Raw genomic sequence first — 23235 nt, forward strand, 5'->3', positions numbered from 1 at the left:
ATATGTATTTTTCTTGAATTGCTTAACAAGAAAAGACAATTTATTCATGGCATAATTTATTTGTGTTAATATATTCTGTCTCTCATTCTCTCTTTGATTATTGCAGTAATGTGTAACGATTTAATGTAGAAATTAAATGAGTTATTGTAGAGGGCACTGAATTATTGTTCTACAATATTTTTTATACTTTGTGTGATCATCACCACATTACACCACTTTTAGACAAAAATTTCTGAAACTGAAGCTGATTTACTTCATAGCTTTTTTGTCTATATGCTAATAACTTTACCAGTCATCAAAACATTAAAAGAATAATAAAGATTCATTCACAAGTACTACCAACTCTTATCAGTATTATCTGTAAGAACTTAAAAAATTTCAATGCATGGTTCAATGCAAAATGTTTTCAAAAGAGCATTACATGAATAAACTTAAACTGTCATTCCTCTCAGTCTTTTAAATATATTTTACTGTATATTTTGATAATATTTACAAGAAAGTAAAAACAAGGAAAATTAAAAGAAAAAAACATTTTATATTCTTTTAAACAATACGTATTTTATGCTCTCCGTCTTCTTGTGAGCAAACAATTTTTTTTTTTGATAATTTGCAATCTATATGATTTTTATTTGATTATGTTATCTACCCAACAAATTATAAATTTCTTTGTATTTAAAAACCTACCTCCATAGATTTGCATAACATGAAAGCTTAAAAAAGATAACTGTCCCTGTCATTTCACATCAAATATCTCCCACTACATAAGAAAATCTATGAACAATAAATATCATAAATAAATAACATTCTGAACTACTAAGTATTACAATGATTATATCATTATTTTGGCTAAGCCAACATATTAGGATTTTGCACATCAATTTTTTTCTGTTATTGTTACAAAAAAAAATACTGAGATCTAGATTTTAACAAAAAAAAAGATAAGATTTAACTTTTACCCTTTTTTATTCCTTCATCAAAATAAACTATGTATTACATATCTCTCAATGTCATTTATTGTTAAACTCACTTGAACTTTGTTTTTAATGGAATGATTGAAAAATTTCTCTTAAAATTAAATATTAATCAATACCGTTAAATCGTTCATTTTCTGTTTCTATACTACAGAACATTGAATTTTTTTTGTCTTGTTTAAGTAAATACAGAAACAATAATCAATTGCCCAAACTAGATATATTCTATAATCAGGCAGCGGCCTGTATTTTTATTTACAAAGCATCATGTTCAGATTGTTGAAATTACAAATTAATGACAATAAATAAAAAATTGATAAATTGTCAAACATAAAAAGGAAATAAATCTCTTCTAACTATTATTTTACAAATATTTTTAATTTTATAACATTTTTCCTGGTCTGTACATAATAATTAAAAAAAGAAATGGATGAATTTTCTATTATTACAATAATTCACAATATATTTATATATATAAACAAATATATTATAAATATCAGGACATAATTTAAACCCAGTTTAATATTTACTATAAAAGTTCTTTAACAAAGAATTTATATATTCATATAAGAATTGCAGTAATAGAAAGTTACCCACTCTAAAAATTATAAATTAAATTTTTGGAGACAGCCAAGTAATTAAAATATGAAAAAAGAAATGTATTGCAATAAAATCTTTAAATTAAATTTTAAAAATTTGGTGAAATTCTCATACAAATTAAAATTTTGTTAACCACATTTTAACTAGTTTTTTAGCAGTCCTGTTAACTTTTAACAAATTATTTTTAAAAAATTAACTACAGTAAAATATTTAATTGACAACTAATTTTACATTAACATTTTAATTTATGCATTTTCTAAGTGCTAACTCATTACTAATATAAAAAGTAGATTAATAGATTGAGCAAAAAAAAGAGAAGTTGGTAGGACTAACAGTTTGAAATTCTATTAATGTAGTTAATTATAATTTTAGGCCAGTAAATTAAATTAAAACATTAGGCTGATGAAACGTTTTTAATAATATTTATAAATTAAAAGTTGATTTAAAATAAAATAAAACATCATTTTTTATAACAAATTTTGTCAGGCAACTGTATTTATACAGGACAGGATATTAATTTTTAAGTCTTATAATTTACTTTTAACATACATATGGGTAGGAGAAATGGTAGTTGTTCATTAAATCAATACCACTTTAATCTAACAATCAGTTAGTTAATTATAACTAATTAATTTCTAGTAACTTATAAATGAAAATATTTAATAATATTAATGTTCTTCAAAATCAACAACTGTAGTACAGTTGGCCATTATTTTTTGACCTAATTATAAATGAAAATAAAGATGAAGTCAAGCTAGTCCTTTCTGGTATAATAGTTGTTTAAATTTGGGCAATGAAAGTTCTTTAGTTCCCAAAGACAAACTATATATAACTGTTGTAGATGAATTGAAAAATCAGGATTACAAAACCTCCAGGTAATTGGAAAATTACTGGCTAAGTGCAAATGACTTAACTAACCTTGACTTAACCTACACTCGCTAGTCAAGGTTAGCGAGCAAAGCCAGCATAAGTTAAGTTTGGTTATATTAAATTTGTATTTATAATTATAAACAATAATGCAAATATATTATATTTCATTTTCCAATTAACCGGGTGTATTGCAATAAGCCTGATTTTTCAATTCACCTATCACATCCAAAAGAAAATTGTTAATTTTACATTACAAATAAATTACTGAGTCATACAAAGTTGTAACATAAATGTTTGTGTCTGACAAAAATTACTAATGTTGTTAATAATCGGTTAATTGAAAACTATACAAAACAATAACAATTTTATGTTTTTTTAAAGTGATTTCAAAAAAATTAATAACTAATCAAAGATGATAAACTCTTTACACAGTATTGCTTCCGGATGTAAAATGCGATAAAAAGACTAAGAAAGCTGGGCAAAAGAAAAAAGAAAAGAAGTGATAGGGCTAACAGTTGAAATTCTATTAGTGTAGTTAATAATGATAAGGCCTGTACATTAAATTACTTACTAGTTATTACTACTTATTAGCAGGCCTGTACTTTCAAGTAAAAATAATACAACTGTGTATTTAAAAAGATATATGTATATTCTGAAAGGGCCAAAAGTCACTATGCATTGAAAACTTTAAGATAATCATGTTGGTAATTATTTCACAGTTTTTAAATTTCATCTGATAGTTACTGATGCAAAAACTATAGTGAATTTCTATTCAATCAAACATATGTTGGATTTAGCTATTATTATATTAATTAGATATTATTAACTCATGTTTTGTAAACACTGTTTACCAAATAAGAAAGGATTTTTGCTGTAAAAACCTGGTACAAAGGTTATTACAGTTTAATAAGTGATGAGTGAAATAATTATTTCAGCACTGTTCCATCAATATGGAAGGCAGTCTGCAATTTACAAAAATGTTTTGAGAAAAATATCTGCAGCAGACTGTCCTGGGTCAGGTGGCCATCGTTAAACTAAACTTAAAATTTTACAAATGGTTATCCAAAGCCCTAAATATGGCTATCCAAACCCATAAGCTATCTCTTGAATAGAATGTTTTAAGGACTGCTGTTCAGAGAATTTTACATCAAGTTTCATACAATACATGTTTATATCATATTATTAGAAGATAAACACAATAGAAGACATTTTTGTGAGATAATGTTACATGAGATAAAATAATATCATAAATGAAATAAGAATAATATCAATGAGATAAGAGAAGTGCCATTGAGTTGTTTTCTAAACTAAAATGGCATAATGAGTCCATTCCTATTACTTTTCCACATTAAAGTTTTTTAATGGTATTATCATTGGAGAGATGGTACATAAAAATGTTTGTTACTTGTCATTCTAAAACTACAGATGAACTACAGAAATTTCAACATAACGGAGCTCCGTCACACTACATAAGATTGTATGAGACTGAATTAATAAGTTGTTTGATCACAAAGTTATTGGAAGGTGATGGGCAATAGAAATTTCACCTAGATCACCAGAGCTTATACCCATGGATTTTTATTTCTGGAGGTGTAGTTAAAGATATAATCTACACTACAATACCATAATCAATGAAGGACTTCCTTTTTTTTTTAGTTTACTACTGAAAATACTTTTGAAGGAAGATATACTGATTACAATTCACTACTGTGCAAAAAAGGGGGGAAAAAAGGTTCCAGATTGTCTACAAAAATGTGTTGTATAAGAGGAAAACAATTTGAGAAACAATATAATAAATAATAATGTAGCTTCAACAAACAAAGTTAATTTTAAATTAGTTTAATTTCAATTAAATTTATACAATTTTATCCAAAATGTTCTACAATCCTGTTGTAAACTATTGGCTTACCTGGTTATATGTGTGGGCTTTCCCTGACAGGAAACAGATATCCAAGAGTAGATAGATATATCTTAATTCTTTGTTTTAAACAAACATACAATAAAAAAAGAAAGTACTATACCTTTATACAGTAAATATTTTATATTATTTGTACAGGATGTTTAATTTAAAAGTGGTAAAGTTGTGAATTCTTAAATGCATTCTGTAAATGGTCATTGGTGTGTTAGACTTAAGTGTGTAACTGTGACAGGAACAATACCTATTCATGTGAATTTTGTTAGTCAATATAAAAAGCTTGATCATTCAATAAGTTTGTATCCTACTGTAATTGTGGGTTGACAATGGAGTAAACCGTTAAAGAATAATAGTTCTTGTGGAAACCTATGCTGGAAACAAATCTTTAAATCTATGGAATCTCAAAAATCTTTAAGTTTATTATCAATGAACACTTTAAAAAAAAACTGAAAAGAAAGTACCAGTAAAAAAAAAAGCAATTGGTTACAAAAGACTTTAAACTCCAAGGGCCCACACTGATTTCAATGTGGTCATGAGACCACTCCAAAATTAAAAGTGGTATGTGACTAATGAGCATGTACCATAATTTCATTCAACTAATTAGCACCTAAACCTTACAATGGCAGCAGTATATTAATTAGTATCACAAAATACCATTTATAAGCTCTATAAGCTTGAAAATGGTTTATTTTATATCTATGTACATCTTTTTTATTATTTATTTTTTGTTATACCAACATAAGACTTTTATACATTTCCATGTAAAATTTAACTCAAAGCACTTCAATATTATGTGAAAGTTAGATGTCTTCATTGTAATTTTTTTAATACACATAATACAAGTATATAATTAGCACATTCCATTACTAAACATTATCTTTGGTGTAATACTGTTATTTCACTAGAGTATATTTAATATGTATGTGAACAATATTATATTAAACAATATTGTCTATTTACGAGGAAATTACATTACGTTATCATACATAAAATGATAAATAATACATTTTAATTATACGCTCGTTCCGATAGCAGGATTGTATGCCGATGGTGGGTCAGGTTGTGATGGTGAAGGTGATGGAGAAGGAGTTTTAATTATTTCATGTGGTGTCGGCGGTTCACATTTTTCAGACATAACCGTCAAAACTTGTTCAAATTTACTGTGCCTTTCATCTGGTGATACTGTTGCACCTCGACTACCCCATAAAAATTTTAAATGAAATTCAGTACAAAACATATCTAAAAGAAGATCATCGACTTTAGAATCACCGAGAACTATTTCAGCATTACGGCGAAATGTTTGAATAGAATCTCCAAATTTTCTCGCTGTTTCTAAATGTGAAAATAATGTAGTGAGGCCGAAATCAGATGTTGATGTTTCCCAGGATGTTAGACAAATTTTTTCCAGTGTAGATTTTTTATTAGTTCCCAAATCTGTAATTTAAATATAATCACAATACATTACAACATTTTCTTTATGTATTAACATAATTAACATTAGAATAAACTTAAAAGTATTTTATCCATTCTAGTAATTCTAAGTAATCACAATACAGCAGTGTTTCTCAACCTGGAGGGATCATCACCACCATGGGGGTCATGGTGATATGAAAGAGGGATCACAAAATTAGCGTACAACTTTACACATAAACAGTAATGAAGTCATTTTATGAGAAAAAAAATCATTTATAATAAACATTTTATTTTATTCATATCACAATTCCAGTAACCAGGTTAACACTTTCCTTCCACGATAACCACCTGACTTCTATATGGAAAAGAAGAATTTTTTCTTTTCACTTATTTCATCAGTTTAGCAAACACCCCATTCTGTACCGGTTGACGTTTAATTAAATTAACCATTTTCACAATGGATGGAAAGTCACAGTGTGTTTTTTACTTTCAAGTCCTCTCCAATGAAAGCATGAAGGAATCCAATAAATTTATTTGAGATTTTCCAGATAATTTTTTTGGCAAGAGCGAGATGCTCTTGCATCTCTGTCACAGAGATTGTGACAGAAGCAGTGTGTACATTTCCCCTTAGTATAAGACAATCTTTTAATTTTTTTAAAAATCCACTGTTCCTTCCTGTTATTGCCCTTGCACCATTATTATATACTACAATACATTTTGTCCAATCTATGTAATAATTTTTAATAGCAGCTTCATAAAAAAACATCAGAAGACACTGTCCTGTTGCGTGATCGGATAATAATTTGCAAAACTTTACTAATTTGTTTTCTATAATTGATCTGTCACTATCACATTAATATCTCACAAAACATAAGAATTGAGAATTGTTTGCCATATCTGTTGATTCATCAAACTGAATACTAAAAAATTCACTTGAACTCACTTGCTTTATTATCTGGTCATAAACATCGGCAGTCATGTCACCAATTTGCCTTGATACTGTGTCATTACAAAGCAGAATTTTTTTCAGTTTCTTTGCTTCTTCCACGTCTATTAAAACACTCACCATATCAATTGCAGCAAACAGTATGTGATTTTCTGCGATTGTAGGGGTTTGGACATCCTAGCTAATTAAATGCTATGAGTTAAAATGTTTGAAGTGTACTTTTATCAATATGTCTTGATTTAAACATAGAAACTTGTTGATTTCTCAAAGTATGTAATCTTCTTACAAAAAATTCCAAAGGGTTTGCTTTTATGATCCGGATGTCCAGTTTCCAAGTTTCGAATTAATCTGGATTGTTTCATTCTTTCATTGGAGAGGACTCGAAAACAAACAATGGGCTTCCATCCAATGAGGTAAAACCATAATTTAAATAACTGTCACTGTACAATCTTGTTGTTTTACCAATTGATTCACTGGATATAGATGATTCACTTTGTTTTTTCACAATTTATTAAAAACTTAAATAAAGACACCAGATGCACGCTTCACACTTAAAATTAAATTTATTTTCTGCAATCCCTTACGTCTGTTTTATACTGCTGAGAACACGACATACTCAAACTTATCATATGCACATTTGAACATGATGCTCTCACAGAAAATATTATGCAAGCAGACCAATTACAGGAGCATGTACACATCAAGCTGGAATCTGTAACTTGTTCATGTTTATTCACTTCATACATGCATGTTCATACCTGTTGCTATAAATACAGCTAAATAGTTAACTCTAGGTTTCATCGGATTACGGTTGTGGGGGGGGTCACAAAACATTTATTATATTTTTTTTTACTTTTTGGGGATCGTGGAGAAATAACACATAGTAGAGATCCTTCAAAAAGTAAGAATATGTTTTTAAAATACAAAAATGGTTGTCAATAACAGTAACTTTTCGCTATTAAAAATAAAATCCACTTCTATCTTTATTTTATTTTTCTATAAACAGAACAGTACTTCAACCAATAAGAACAGCTATGTTATGTATCTGTTGTCATCTTAATAAATTATGCACGCAATTAAAAGACCTTCCCACCAATACATGTAAAATTAAGATTAAAATATTTCATTTTACAGAAACAAACTTACAATGTAGGCGAGTTTTTAAATAATACTAATTAAATACATTAAGATTTTCTGGATCTCCTCACAAACAAATAGTTTTCTACATTATTTTTTTCTTTTTGCTTGATGAATTAATTCACCACACAAGTTCAAATTTTGTAGCATATGGAAAATACCAAGCCTGACCAGGATTTTAACCTGGGACCTCCAGATAAATGGCCAAGACACTACTTTGTCACAGAGATGTATTAAATAGTATTAGTATACAATCAAATAATTTCTAACATCTTTAAAATTGTTATGTTTGTTTAATAATTTTCACAAATATTTTTTATTGTTATTTCATGTATTTTTAACTATTTCTACATATTAACAAGGATTTTAGGGATTCCTTTTTTTATTTTTCAATTGTGCGGTAATCAAGGTTTCCGGTGATTTTCTTGACCAATTTAAACAAATGCTGAGAAATTCCTTTAGTAATATTCATGGAGTAGCATATCTACCACTCCATCAGATACGAATACTAAATTTATAAAATTTATCCTGATCCAAACAAAATATTTATTTTTTATCATTGCAGGCTATTTTCTGGCAGTAAAATACATTATCAAGTTTAAATTTATAACATTATGTTAAATAACATTTTTTTATAAAAATTTATTTTTGTAAAACAAGTGATTACCAATAAACAAAAGCAGTGTCAATTTAGTCCTTATCCTAACACAACTTTATTAATTATGTTTTTACAGTCTTTCAATGATAATGATTCTGTTTATTATGCTACAAATTATTGCAATATTGTGAAGAGAAAATGAGTATAATTCAGAGAAAATATAAGTGACAATTTATTATCCTATTATGTTATAAAGAATCATACCACAAAAATCTAATAACTGCAGACAAATACAAATTTTATTTAAAAGACCCATTATCTCTGAAATTACAAAAATCTGAAATTTTGAGGTTATAGACATAAATCCATGATTACTACATATTTTTCTGAATTGATCTATTTAAATTATAAATCTCAGAAATGGTATATGTTAAAATTTGACATCAATACAATATTTTCCAGCAATTTTCATTAAATGTACACAATAGAGGATTCTTACTGCTTAGTTTCCTAATAAAATAAAAAATGAAATATTATAAAAGATACTTCAGAGAATGAGATACTTCATTTACAATATAGATATACTGTAATATTTTTTTAAATATATTACTTCAATTGAGATACTTCATTTACAATATATATATACATATATATTTAAATATATTACAGTATATCATTAATAAACAGTTCTTACCAATTATATCATCTAAATTGCGTTCCTGTAACAGTATAAATGGTATAAGGTGAGGTATAGTTGTATTTGGTGCTTGTGGATTGGTACAATCATTCATACTTTTAAGAGTAGGACGTAATTTTGCTTCAAAATTAAATGCCCCATCAGTGAACTTCTGACGTAAAACATGCCATGTTGATGTTAACCTTTGAATCTGAAAAATTAGAAAAAATTTTGAATCTGAAAAGTACGAAAAATTTTTTTTCTAAATGTTAAATAAAATATAATGAACAATAAAAATTTTTTCAACCACTGAATAAATCAAATTTTTATCACCACCCCACTGCAGCTGACTGTACACATGGTGTGTCCTCTTCACTCCTGATGTTGCACATCTTTTCCAATTTGTCTCACAACCATTGTGCAATAGATGTTTAATTCTTTCATGTTTTACTTCATTAAGAACCCAACATTTCTCTCTGCAACTATTTAACTACTATTCATAATACATTACTAAAGATTTAACTATGCACTAGTTTTTGATAAACATATTTTTTATTAGTTTTCCCTCAGACTAATTATTAATTAAAAAAAAGCTATTTGAAAAAATTAAAATAAACGTAAAAGTAAAACCTCCTTGGCAGTCATTAGCATCCTCAAAGTCAGTGATGTACATTGTCCCTGGCAAAAATGTTAATATTAACAGTGCTTATATCGACTGATTATTTTTGATTCTGGCTAAAAACTCTACAATTTATTTTGATTTTCTGTATTGTACTTTATTTCAATTTTATTACAAAGTTTAATTTGTTAAATTCAATATAAAATGAGTGTGCTCTGCTTTTCAAGCAAATACTACAAATACTTATGCATATGTTTGTCATAAACATTTATTTATTTGGTATTAATCTCATTCTCTTTTAATAGACTACCATAAGAATAGAATTAAAAAATTCCCTTCTGATCATAATACCAAAAATAATCCTGTAACAAAGAAACTGAACAATTTTTTGTTCAGTTTGATACTTTCACACATCAGATACAGTGAATGGGTTTTCTTAAGGAAGCCTGAACCTCCTTTTAATCACCTTTTTAGTCTCTGAAGGTAAATCCATTTATTATAGTAAAAACTTGAGAAAAATTTAAAACCAGTGATAATGTGCAATTTTCATCCAACATAATTTTTAAAGAATTATGGACAGGACGGATACAAAGATGGTCTTAAAGTATCCCTTTGTATAAGATTGTTTGGCTCTTTCATAAACAATCTGGGAGATCTTACTATCCAACATTTTCCTTATACTTATTTCCATTTTCCTAGATCATTTTCTGCAGTAAAGAAAGAAAAAAGATCTAAAATATATCTCATACAGTCATTGGAGGAACTGATCAGAGCGTATTATTCATGAACTTTTGGTAGGTTATTTTCCTTTCAGTTTATTCTCTCATATTTATATAAGAACTCAATCCCTTGAGGTATTAGTTAGATTGCACTCATTAACAGTCCTATAAGAGTATACAAATTATTCACCATGTGTTCATGGCAAAATGTTACGGATAAGTTGTGAGGGAAAGTGTTCTTTTTCAGCCAGCAACAGTAAATTAATCAGCATATACAGAACACAAAAGAAATAAAATTCGTGTAGTTCATGTGAATCTCAAAATAAAATTTTATGTTTCATGAAATGTGTACATCCACTTACTTAGTATATCAAAAAGGAATTTCTTGTTTGTTAGGAAGAAGATGTCATAAACAAATCATAATTGGAAATCATCTCGTGGAGCTTCATTTTACATGGGTCATCATTTTCTATGATCACTCTGCCAAGTACAATATAAAAAAATTATCATTTGGTATCCATCTTGTAGACATAATGATTCCATTGAGTAACATGACAAACCGTGTTCTAAGACATGGTATATTTTATATGAAATTAAAGCGTTTCACAAATAGAAACAGCTACTTAAAATGTAAAATAATAATAATGATTTTTAATATTATTAATGCATTATTGTTATACAAGCAATACCTGTAGCAACAGGTATTGCTAACAGTAATACCTGTAACCAAACAGCATAATTCTCAATTCAACCCAATAGTGGCTAAGTCATTCTCAAAATTTATCAGCATTCTATACCAAGTTTGCTAAGAAATATAAAGGGCAAAATAGTTTCCCACTGCTTCTTCACTCGATAAATACAATTTTACATATAAGCATTCCAAACATGTGAAAATAAAGATTAATCCATTGGTACACTTGACCCATTCAATATTTTTATTGTAGATACTGGCATGTACTGAACATCACTCATTTTCATTATTTTCAGAAAAGTAGATTCTGACTGGTGCCTCTTGTACCAAATGCATACATAAGTCATAAGAAATACTGAAGTATTGTAAAGCAACAAATTAATGTACCACTTTCTGTCATGAAAGTAAAATTTAGGTTAAAATTACAGTAAAATAATATATTTTCTTGATTCACGATATCTATTTAATTGAATTTTACCACAAGTGAAGTTTACCAGCACGGCAGATAAATGTTTTGGAGGACAGTATTCATTTAAAAGATTACCTTATTTAAAAACTTAGCACTGATAAGCTAAGCCTCCTTATTAATCACTGAAGGCTAAGTATGTTATCACTAGATGCCACCACCTCTCAAGATTTTAATAAAAAATACTCATACAATTAAAAAAAAAAAAAAAAAAAAAGATTAAATTTGGCAATTAACCAAATATTAATCATATTTAAATAAAATACTACTCCAAAAAAAATTCATAATTATTTAATAAATATACCTGAGGCATACAAAGGCCCATCATGACACTACTAAATCCAAACAGGTTACCCAATGCTGTCTTTGTATCCACAGCCACTTCAATCCATTTATTTAAAGTTTCAGCCCTTTCACTTTCTGTTGCACAAGTCAATATTGTCACAGCAACCAGTAATTTCAAACAGCGTGTCCTTAAAAAAATAAAACTAGCTTTAATTTTATATTAAATTAATATATTAATATGGCATGCACGCGCATGCAGACACACACACTCACATTTTATTTTATATTCATTTATATACATTATATTTACATTCTTTTCATTATATGTAAATATAGAGTATATATATTTATACTATTATATAAAGAGGAAGAGGGTTTTTGTTTGTTCAGGGTAAAGAAAAAAACTACTTGATTAATTGCAACCACATTTTACCCATATTTTTAGGCATAACTTAGACAGTATTTATATATTTTTTTTTACCTTGAAAAAAAAAAAAAAATATATATATTATATTAAACCGATCAACCCAAGTACAGTATTAATAAAATAAAATTAGATGACACCTACCTTATTCCACAAACCAAGCAAGAGTGCTTTCACGAGTACCTTGTATCATCAATTGCTCTATAATTTTTCAAGTCTTTCATTGCAAACTACACATTCAAATTAAAATTTTTCATTGCAAATTGTACATTAAAATTAAAATTTAAAATTGTTAAAAGATCTTTTTCCAATTAAATCAAAACAGAAGTATAACTAATTTTATTTTTATTAAATTCAAAAATTTTAAATTGTAAATTAAAATTAAAAATTGCATACATATAAAATATGAAGTCATTAATAAATTAAATTAAAAGTCAAAATTAAAATTAATAATAAAAATAAAGTAGAAATCCATGTAGACTAGCTTAGCCAAAGTTATGCCTATTTTATTTTATTTTATTAATTCTGTACCTGGGTTGATCAGATTAATACAATTTCTATAGTGCAGATGAATATGATTCCCGAAAGGATAGATTTTAGAAAAATATATTTATATAAATAGTAGTGGAGATTCCCCATTGAAGCACAAACTTTAATGAACTGAATTACTGAACCATGAACTGAGAGTTTCTATCACTATATGAACTGGATTTGACTGAATGATTTGAATCAATCAAATGAATAACGTTACAAAAATAATAGAATTAAATTTACGTTAAATAAAAAAATATTAAATAAAATAAAAAATCTCTGTTTAACAATAATGGGCTTCCCGTGGGGACTGCGTGTGAGGCAAGAGTGGTGAGGTATGAGAGCATCTCATGTGAGGCTAGACCAATCATCACCATCAACTGGTAACAAACGTGGAGCCTCTGGGGCACTGTTTTGGGAGGTGCAATGGGTGCTCTTTCACTAAAAACAATTGTCCGATTTTCAAAATTCAAGTTTGTTAGTAGGTTGAAGGCGAACTTTTGCATGCATCAGGTTCAGTCTCAATCTAACAGATCACAGTTATTCGAAAATGTATATGTATAAAGTTTGCCTGTTTGTTTGTTGTCGCATCACACCAGAACCAACTGACCAATTACTTTCAAATGTACAGGATAGATTGATGTTATCCCAGGGGAGGTTTTAAGCCATTGACTAAGACCCTAGCTTCCTTGAAAATTAAGATATTAAAAATATTAATTTCTTCATCCCCAAGGAGGTGATATGAAAAAAATATTCATTAAGGAAAAAAAATTAATCCTTTTACTTCATTATATTTCTGTGACCATGGAAAAGAAATAAAGTTGTGAACTTTTCATTATTAAAGTGTTTGTAGTTCAGTTACCATAGTTAATACTATTCTGCCTTTTGTAATTTAGTCTCTTTCTCAGGTTTCTATAAAGCCTGAATACTTGGTTATTTATCAGTATTATTCTCTCAACCATGAGGATAATGAACAGTACAGGGATCCAGGGGTGGAGCCCTTTGGCTAGACAGGAATGGCAACCAAAGCAAGCTCTGCAGCCCTGGGATAGGCCCTGTAATGCCCTGAGTTGGCTCCAGGGTTTGCCTGAACCCTGAGGGTCCAGGTTCCGGCTTGAGAGACTGGCTAGTATATATATATCTGAGCACACTGTATTGTTTATTCCTAATGTGTACATTGCAATCTGTTCAACTTGTGAACAATAAATAACCTCATGAGCCAGTAAAATAAGGATGATTTAACTGTAAATGGGTGTAGTCTTGTACAGACTCAAACCAACCATTTTTGAGATATGTGGTTAATTGAAATTTAACTACCAAAGTGCACCAGAATCCACTGTGTAGTATTCAAATCTGTATAAAAATAATTTATCTTTACTAGAATTTGAACCAGAACCTTCAACTTCAAAAATCAGCAAATAAACAGCCGATTTAAAACAACAAATTTACCACTTTACCGATCTAGTTGGTTATACGTATAAATAACACAAATAATTGCAATTAAAATAAATTAATAAACCTTTTATTCTAATCAGTAATATACTTTATAGATTACAACAGAAAATGGTAGATACTCCACTGATAAAAAACTAACATCTCTAGCTTTTGCCTGGATAGGTCAAACTATCACAGATTATTTAATTAATTATGAAATTAAAAACTAGATGTGATTAAAGTTTATCTAATTAATTCAAATACAAACATATGAAATGACATTAAGGTAAATAAATGAAAATAATAAATACAACAAATAACTACAAAATCCAAAAACCTTAATGAAGATTATTTGAATTTGTGAACACATTTATGTATGCACATGCTGGAAGGATTGAAGAAAATTTGAATTTTTAAAAAAATTCATCACCAGAGATGTACAATTAATATTAGCAATATTAATTGTACAAAAGAAAATTGTTTAATTATATTCTTTAAATAAATTGTCAAAAAGATTTTTTTAAATTCTTCAGTAATTTATTAAAAATAGTAATAGAAGCATAATTTTCCAGTAAGCTGATGTACTGTGTTTAAGCGACACAAAAACAGTTCAATTATCTGATCTGATAGAGGGAAATGTTACTTTTTTAAAATAAGCGATAATCCTTTTTAACAAAGATTTCAAATTTATGAATATAAAACCATGAATAACATTTTTAATTTACTCAAATATTGGTTTACATGATTATTCATACTTCACAATATCTTAAACAATGATCTGATATAATATTTTTTTTTTTTTTATTGAAATCTTGTTCTGATTTAGTCAGAATGACAATTTCTTGCTTTAAAATAAAATTCTTCATATGGCGATAAACTTTATAGAGAAATTACTGAGTGATAGTGGTACCTCTGATTATAGAAAAATTCCTTTTCTTCTCTGATCAGAAGTAATTTAGGTATTACATTCAGGATTAGATTTAACTTCCGATTCGCATTATATTTAACATTGAGTCACCAGATGATATGGGGAAAAAAATGTCTGTCAATTTTTCCTTTAACATCTGTATTAGAAATAATCAATGAAAAAAATGTCTGCATGAAACAGAAGAATCTAAGGAAGTTCTGAAAAATTAAATTACTAAAATGTTCTTATTCATGAGTATCAAGAAAGGATTAGAAAATGATCTTTCTAAGATAAAAGCAAGGAGCTTATCAATACTACAGTTCAAGTGATGCCAAGTTAAGTATGATTATCACAATTCAATTACAAAATAATCCAATGAACGTTGAGTTTATGATCCAAAACACATGAAAATTCTATCCACATAAAGGAGCAGCACTACCTCTGTTTATGTTGTACTGATGAAAAATCTTATAAAAAGTGGTACAGTCAAATTTACTGTTGCATACAATTAGGTTATAAGCACAAATTATGCAGTCTGACAATTTTGAGTCTTTTTTGTTCCTTCACTGATTAAATTAAAAATAATTCAATTATTAATTATACATCAGGCCTTACTAATAAACAGGGGTATATTTTTGTGACTTACATTAATAATTTTCACCATGTCTCATTTGTTTATCAACTGATTTCAAAGAAATGAAGTATCAATTTATTCTTAATAAAAAAGGTTTAGCATTTTATCAAATAAAATATAATTTGATGACTAAAAAATTTTTTAATGACTAAAAAATTGAAATGGCCATCATTTTAATAAAATTTTTAAAGTTATTTATTTTGTACATATTGTTGGGTACAAATACACTAAATTTAATTAAAATACCTTAATCTGTTTTTAAGACAAATTTTTATTGAAAAAACACTAAATGACAGACAGAGCCTAAGTTATGCAGGTACACATGAACTTTTTGGTTATTTTGAGTCCTGAATCAATCCCCTTAAGTTTGGCTAACAACTCCCAGGATACTCAGCATACAATACTCAAACAAAGAAAGAGATCATTATTTCAACAATTTATTTACAAAAAAAAACAATCTGCTATGTACATATCTACAAACATTCTCGCTCAGTCACTCACACTTTCTGTCTTTCTCTCTCTCTCTCTCTCTCTCTCTCTCTCTCTCTCTCTCTGTGTGTGTGTTAATGGACAAATACATATTTAATAGCAGGTATAAAAGAAGCCACCAGTACTCACCTTTCAATAAGATCAAGCCGAAACTGATGTCCAATTGGCATCGCCAGCAGTTCAATGGGTGAACTGAGACCTAATCTGACGTCTCCTTCAAACAGCTTGCTACTAGATAATGAATCAGTTCCTATAGTAACATCTAAGTCTATCCTTGTGAGATGATTAGCCAATATTCTGGATCCAGTTTCTTGTAACATCACTCTGACACCCTGCAAAGCTGTAGCATCCAATGGTTTGTTCTCAAGAGTCGGAAGAAGTAATGTTTGGTAGTTTTCTATATCAAACATGCTATGTAGTTCAATGTTTGGTGCTGATTCGATTAAGATTGAATCCTCAACAGCAGAATCGTATTCAAATGCTTTAAGTGTCGAAGAGGAGCAAGAAGATGGTAATGATGTCTGATGGAAATATCGAGGATTTTTAATCACGACACCGGATGGTGGTCGATGTGGTGGAGCTGCAGAGCTCGGAGTTGTCGATTCTGAGCCGTCTCCAGCTGCAGAACTTTGTACAGAATCACCAGACCCATTCCCTGAGTCGCTTCCAGATGCATGATATGATACAACTCTTTGAAATGTGCCGGTCGGATATGCGATGCTATCGGCTCTACTGTTCGGTCTTGTGTCATCGACAGGATAATCGTTGTCTGGTAAAGAACTTTCTTTTGAAGCGGATCGTAACAGTGACGGTAATCTACTGGGTTTAGGTGGTGGTCTGTCAGGAACGACATCGCTGTCAACTTGGCCATCAGGCTGAGATTCGTTTGAATGTCCAAACCTTCGTCTCTCCAAACAAGGGCTTAAGGCAGGGTCACTGGTCACTCTCACTATTTTAGTACCCCTTGGAATGGTCGCTCCACTGGTACATAACACTGATGATGATTTTTGAGAAGCTATTCCTCCTCCTCCTCTAGGTAAGGAATGTGTTGAAAATTTGCTCCCATTAGATGAGGTAGTTTCTCGGCAAGACTTGCTCATAACCGATGTAGAATCGGAAGATATCATACCATCAGCACTGTTACTTCTATCATCCACAGAATTCCTGTGTGGAATGGCCGATAATGCAACTCTTCCATTCGCTTCAGATGGAGTCAAAGATTGACTTCGTTGCTTTTTACTAGGCAGTCGAGGCGGAATCTCTCTTTTCGATCTGGGAGGGGAATGTACAGGACTACGATAGTTATATGAATTAAGGCGAAGCGTTCCTCCGGCAGATGCCAAAGGTGAACCGAGCGGTGACACCGACTGCGAACTTCTGCCTGAGCCGGATTGTTGTAGACCATATTTACTAGCATAGAATGAGAGCGGATACAAACGGTTTCGAGGTTTGGAGATTTTGGCTCCAGACAGTGTTGAGATCGGTTTTCCACTTCCTACATAATAAGTAATTAGATCAGGTACAGTGTCGTAGGCATCGTCCTCGAACTGGTATTGCACTCTTTCATAAACCGTATCCGGTTGGATCACAACCTGCACAAACAATTCAGATAATCATAGAATTAAATTTCATACAATCTTAAGTTTATTATCATATTTACCAATGGTTTTAAACTAAAATCAAAAGTTACTTGAAAATTCACAGAGATCAGTAAACAACTTTATAAGGTAACATTAATGAATGAAGCACCTTCAAGAGGAAGGGTAATTGTTAGAAAGCTATCTCTACACAACTGATGAAAACGAAAGTTGTCATAGCAACTTGGTGTTTAGTGTTGCCAAATTTTACTACACAGAAATGACTTAAGAGCTGGTTGAATTTCAATGCTCATCCTGTTTTTGGTTTCCTTCGCAACACTACTGCAGGCAATTTAAAAAATGCGCGTGAGAGGGAGAGAGATAGTGGGAGAGAGAAAGAGAGAGTAAAAAAAGGATAATAGAAAGAGGAAATGAATCTGAAGTGATGCTATAAGTAGAAGGCAGCCATCACTGCCTCCTACTTAAATTTCTGTTAAAAATTCATCAGTGGACTAAAATAAATTTCAAAAGACACTTCTTTCATTAAAAATACTTAAAAACAATATTCAATATAGTACTGATTAAAAATTGCACTTAAATAAAAAATGTATTTTATTTTTAAATAGCTTTTAACATTCACCACAACTCTTTTAACGTAATTCTCAAATTTTACAAAAATTCTAGGTGATATTTAGAAGAAATCATAAACTTAAAATGAGAAAAACACTTTGAATATCAAAAATTTAGTCTGTCATATAAACCAAGGAAATAAATACTACAGATTAAGCATATAGAGAACTACTATTTTTTGTGGTTCTTAAAATAGCTAAATCAACTAGATAATCTCTTATTTATTTTTCTTAATGAAACACAAAATATTTAAATAGCACAGAACAATCAGTGCGTTACAGAAAAATTCACCAGCAACTAGCAAATTACCTCTGTAGAATTAGAATATTAATTTTTACTTTGTAGATAATTTTTCTCAGTCAGAATCTTATACATGAACCCCTACTTTGTCTTAACCAGTGGCGACTTGCGTATAAACACTGTGGAACTGCGGCAACCCCTATTTCCACTTGATATTATCGATAACATTTAATACGAGTCCTTTTTTCTTTAGTTCATTCTTTATTCTTGTACAATATATAATCCTTAAGCTTAATGTCAGCAGCCATCTCCAGTTTACGAAAAAGATACAAAAATCTTTGTATGGAACTGTCCACTTCAGTTCCAACGATGTGGTGTTGGCTGTTGTGTGCATGTGCACATAGGAAGCTGCACAAAAGGCTCCAAGGGGAGAACACTGCCGCTCCCGCAGTGCCGACCCTGGTGTGCTGGTGGAAGGTAATTTATTTTACTGCGTATGTGTATGGAACATTCCTGGTTCATTCCTTTTTATAGTTTAGTTGTTGGAAGGAATATGAAAGTGGTTTAGTTGTTTTTTTTCAATAGTGATTGAAAGATGGCGGAAAGCAAGGTCTCTTTAATTGTCAAATCTGTCCAAAAACATGCTGGAAGGGCAAAAGAGAAGGTAATTAGTAAAAACTAATTATGTATTTATTTCTGTGTACATAGAAATTTTAATTAAGAACTATTGGAATGTAGTGTTTTTAAACGGGCATTTTATTAAGTTATTATCTAATAATATTAAAAAATATCATCTGTATTGACATTTTATTATTTACTCGGTTAAACCAAATACAGTTTTTAAGCACAATGTGCTTAAAAACTGTGTACCATATTCTTGAATGTGATAAAGTGTAGATTATTATGCTGCTTCCCCCAGCTACTCTATTTGATTCATTTCTTCTGGTTCTTTTATTTTACAGAAAACTTAAACCTTGACCTTGAAAAAGCCAAGAAAAAAAGTTTCTGGAGCAGCACCCTCCACTAATTTTAGATACAAGCCGCCACCATTTAACTAACAAAAACCAATCGACCAAGTTTACGGACAAAAGATAAAATCCTTTTTTCTTTTTAACTCAAATATCTACAATCTGTTTCCCGGAAAATGAACAGATTTGTTGCATCTCAATAACTGACTTGAAGGAAAGAAAGGAGAAAAAAGAGCAATTAACTCCTGTATATTCTGTTTTACCAGTAATAGAACTGGGTTGTATTACTGGTAAAATAATAGACGTCATATCATTTAAAAGAACTAATTTTAAATTATATTTGTTGCTGACCTTGTTAATTACAAAATGTAGGCCTTGCCCTTTGCTACGGCAACTGAGGACGTAGTTGCCCGGCTGGGAAGCACAGTCTCTCACGAGAAAATCGCCATTTTCAGTGAGGATTTCTTCTGCCCTCGTACGCGGAATAGAACCATGGTACCAAGCGTGCGAGCGAAGGTCGCGCCCATCCAAACTCAGTTCCCACTCCAATGCCTTTTTCAGCTGCACCGGGTCCGCGCTCGGATCGGGCGTCGCTTCCTGAAAATACATAAATCATAATTAATTTCACTTTCTTCATCTTATTATAAAATTCTAAAAAATAAATAAATAATTCAGATCTTAATTTTCTAAGTTTAACGTTATAACTATTATTTATACATAAACCAATAATATATATATTTTTTTTTAACTTTAAATTCTGTGAAATTCATTTAAATCAAATTTAAAAAAATCATGAAAAATTTACGTTTAAGTCTAACAAGATTTATACCACTGCACGAATAGAAGGTTCACTCACTTATAATTAAAAAAATCTGATGTGGACACCACATGACTTCCTTGTATGCCTATTAAATTACATACACACTCTTTTTTTAAATGAAAAGCGTACATAAAATTTTATTTCATTAATAACTTCTGATATTTTTTCGTATGTATTTTTTTTATTGTTGATACTGGATTATTAATTATAATTTTTTTTTTTACAATCAGAGGTTCATAATTAATAAAAACTCAATATATTTAAATTAAAAAAAAGAGATGAAGTCGGATGTGCCTTCCTGATCCCCCAAATATTTCATTAATTAAAATTTTATTTGTCTACACCTCTGAAAATTCAAACATTTCTATGAATTTCAAACATTTCTCTCAAAATGTCCACATTCTACGGCTAATCGTTTTTGAGTTATGCGAGATACGTACGTACGTACATCACGCCGAAACTATTCAAAATGGATTCAAGGACGGTCAAAATGAATATTTCGTTGAAATCTGAAAACTGAAATTTTTCGCGATCACAATACTTCGTACAAGAAATAAAAAATGTTTGTGGAACATCCTAAAATAAGGTAAATCCTAAAATAAGATAAGCTTTTTTCTAAAAAAAAAAGTTAAGAAATTTTTTCTGCTAGTTAAAAAATGAATTGATGCAGAGAAACGAACTAGAGTGTTAGCAGTGTTCTAGTCTTGTGAATTTATTTTGTTTTTTATTTTTTTTTTTATGAAGCAGCGGGCATCAATAGATATCGTCATTAGTCCCGTGGAAATTTGTGGCATATGGAAAAATGCCATGCCTGACCGGGATTCGAACCAGGGACCTCCGCAAGAAATGCCGATACGCTACCTCCTTAGCCACGGACGTTGCCTTGTTTTGTACGCTTAAGCCCAAAGGTTCTCAATACAGATATAAAAATGAATTAAACAACTGAATTGTAATTAAATATAACAGCTGATTACTATCAAATGAAAAAATCAAGATTTACCTACTGTTACAGAGCGTTATAGAATTTATTCTCCATAGAGAAGAAATTTAGTTTTATCCCATCTTTCTGTGGAGCCTGCACTATAAAGGCTAATAAAAGTAATACATACTCGTAGATATGAGACGATATAAAAATGAATACAAGTAAACCACTTCTTTCTCGTTTTATCAATAAACCAATTATATTGTAAATTATGCGTCGATAATTACAAATTATTAGCAATTGCTAATCATTGTAATTAGCAATCAGAATAATTCCTAAACATTAATTCTTTCCCACCGGGCTGGTCTAGTGGTTTACTCGTCGTCGCAAATCAGTTATTTAACAGCTGATTTTTGAAGTCTTAGGTTCTGAGGTTTAAATCCTAGTAAAAGTTAGAAGCTTTTATACGGATTTGAATACAAGACAGTGAATACCGATGTACTTTGGCGGTTGGAGTTTAATTATCACACGTTTCAGGAATGATCGGCCTGAATCTGTACAAGACCGGTGTAGGTACTCTTGGTCAAAAACCTGATTGAACATATTAAATCAGTAGGAAATTTAGAGGATCTCTGAGTATTGATCGGGCCAAGACGGAAGGAAACAGATGTTGCAAGTGACCAACATTTGATGGAATTTCAGATAAGAATAATGGCTAAAAATCCATTTAATTTAATTTATATAAAGAAAAATTGTGATAAAAAGAGGTTTAAAGATTAAATACCTACTACTCTAATTAACCAGGAAAAGATTTAAAGCAATTTAGTTTTTAAATATTAACACGTCAATGAGGTGTTCATTTACATGTAATACATATCATCCTCCTCTGATTGTCCGTGGGAGGGGTTCACTAGTTGGACAGATTGCAACGTACTCTGTAGGAAAAAGGAAAAAAGCATTTCCGATCAAGACATGAGAAATTGCATTGTCTTCTTCAACATATATAACACAAATAATCATATACGACAAATCGTTTCTGAAACAAATACTCCAACCTATTATTTAGTAAAATCCTTATTAAATAATTTAAAAAGCTACAATAAAAATAAATCTGATCGAAATAATAATTAAAAGCATGAGGTTTCACAGATTAGTGATTTTCATTAAAATTTTTCGGGGGGGGGGGGGTGAACTTATCGTTCACTAGTTGAACAGATTGCAATGTAGGTAGGAAAAAGATTGAGTAATACAATGATTCTCAAACTTTTCCGAGTCACGGCGCCCTTTTTCAATTAAACTTTTTCCATGGCGCCCTACCCTAAGTAAAAGTACGACTACTTGTAAGCGAGAGATAAAAAATAAATAAAACTCGAGTATCTTCATTACTTTTTTTTTACTTTATTAACGTTAAATTAATAATTATAAATGTCTTGCTTCAATTAATTATGAAGCTCTTACAATATTTCGCGGCGCCCCTGTGAAGAGGCCGTGGCTCCCCGGGGCGGACAGTTTGGAAACCACTGGAGTAATACAATACCAGAACTATAACGCATCCCACATTAACTTGAAACAAGCGTAAAGAAAAAAAAAAGCTTATTCTTACGGCTAATACTATTCGACTGCCCTGAAATTACATTAACTTTTATAAACCAATAAATTATCAGTTTAATAATCAACCTATCATTATTATGGGGCGGTCACAAAACGAAATAGGAATAGTGATAATTATTAACGTTACAAAGTCATGACGTAC

The 23235-nt window shown here is 29.9% G+C and overlaps 1 protein-coding gene across 3 annotated transcripts in view; it reads right to left on the bottom strand.

Moving 5' to 3' along the window:
- Positions 1 to 1968: 1968 nt before the first annotated feature.
- LOC142320462 (breast cancer anti-estrogen resistance protein 3 homolog) overlaps positions 1969 to 23235 on the bottom strand; it is a 416915-nt gene continuing 395648 nt past the window's right edge. For all 3 annotated transcript variants that reach the window (XM_075358261.1, XM_075358262.1, XM_075358263.1), the window contains 5 exons: positions 20092 to 20337; positions 16455 to 17917; positions 11926 to 12094; positions 9145 to 9337; positions 1969 to 5790 (listed from right to left, as the gene is read on the bottom strand). In XM_075358261.1, the coding sequence (XP_075214376.1) occupies positions 5369 to 5790; positions 9145 to 9337; positions 11926 to 12094; positions 16455 to 17917; positions 20092 to 20337 (2493 nt within the window). In that variant the 3' untranslated portion in view covers positions 1969 to 5368. The remainder of the gene's footprint in view (positions 5791 to 9144; positions 9338 to 11925; positions 12095 to 16454; positions 17918 to 20091; positions 20338 to 23235) is intronic.

This window comes from Lycorma delicatula, chromosome 2 (assembly GCF_047948215.1).
Source record: "Lycorma delicatula isolate Av1 chromosome 2, ASM4794821v1, whole genome shotgun sequence".
Classification (NCBI taxonomy): Eukaryota; Metazoa; Arthropoda; class Insecta; order Hemiptera; family Fulgoridae; genus Lycorma; species Lycorma delicatula.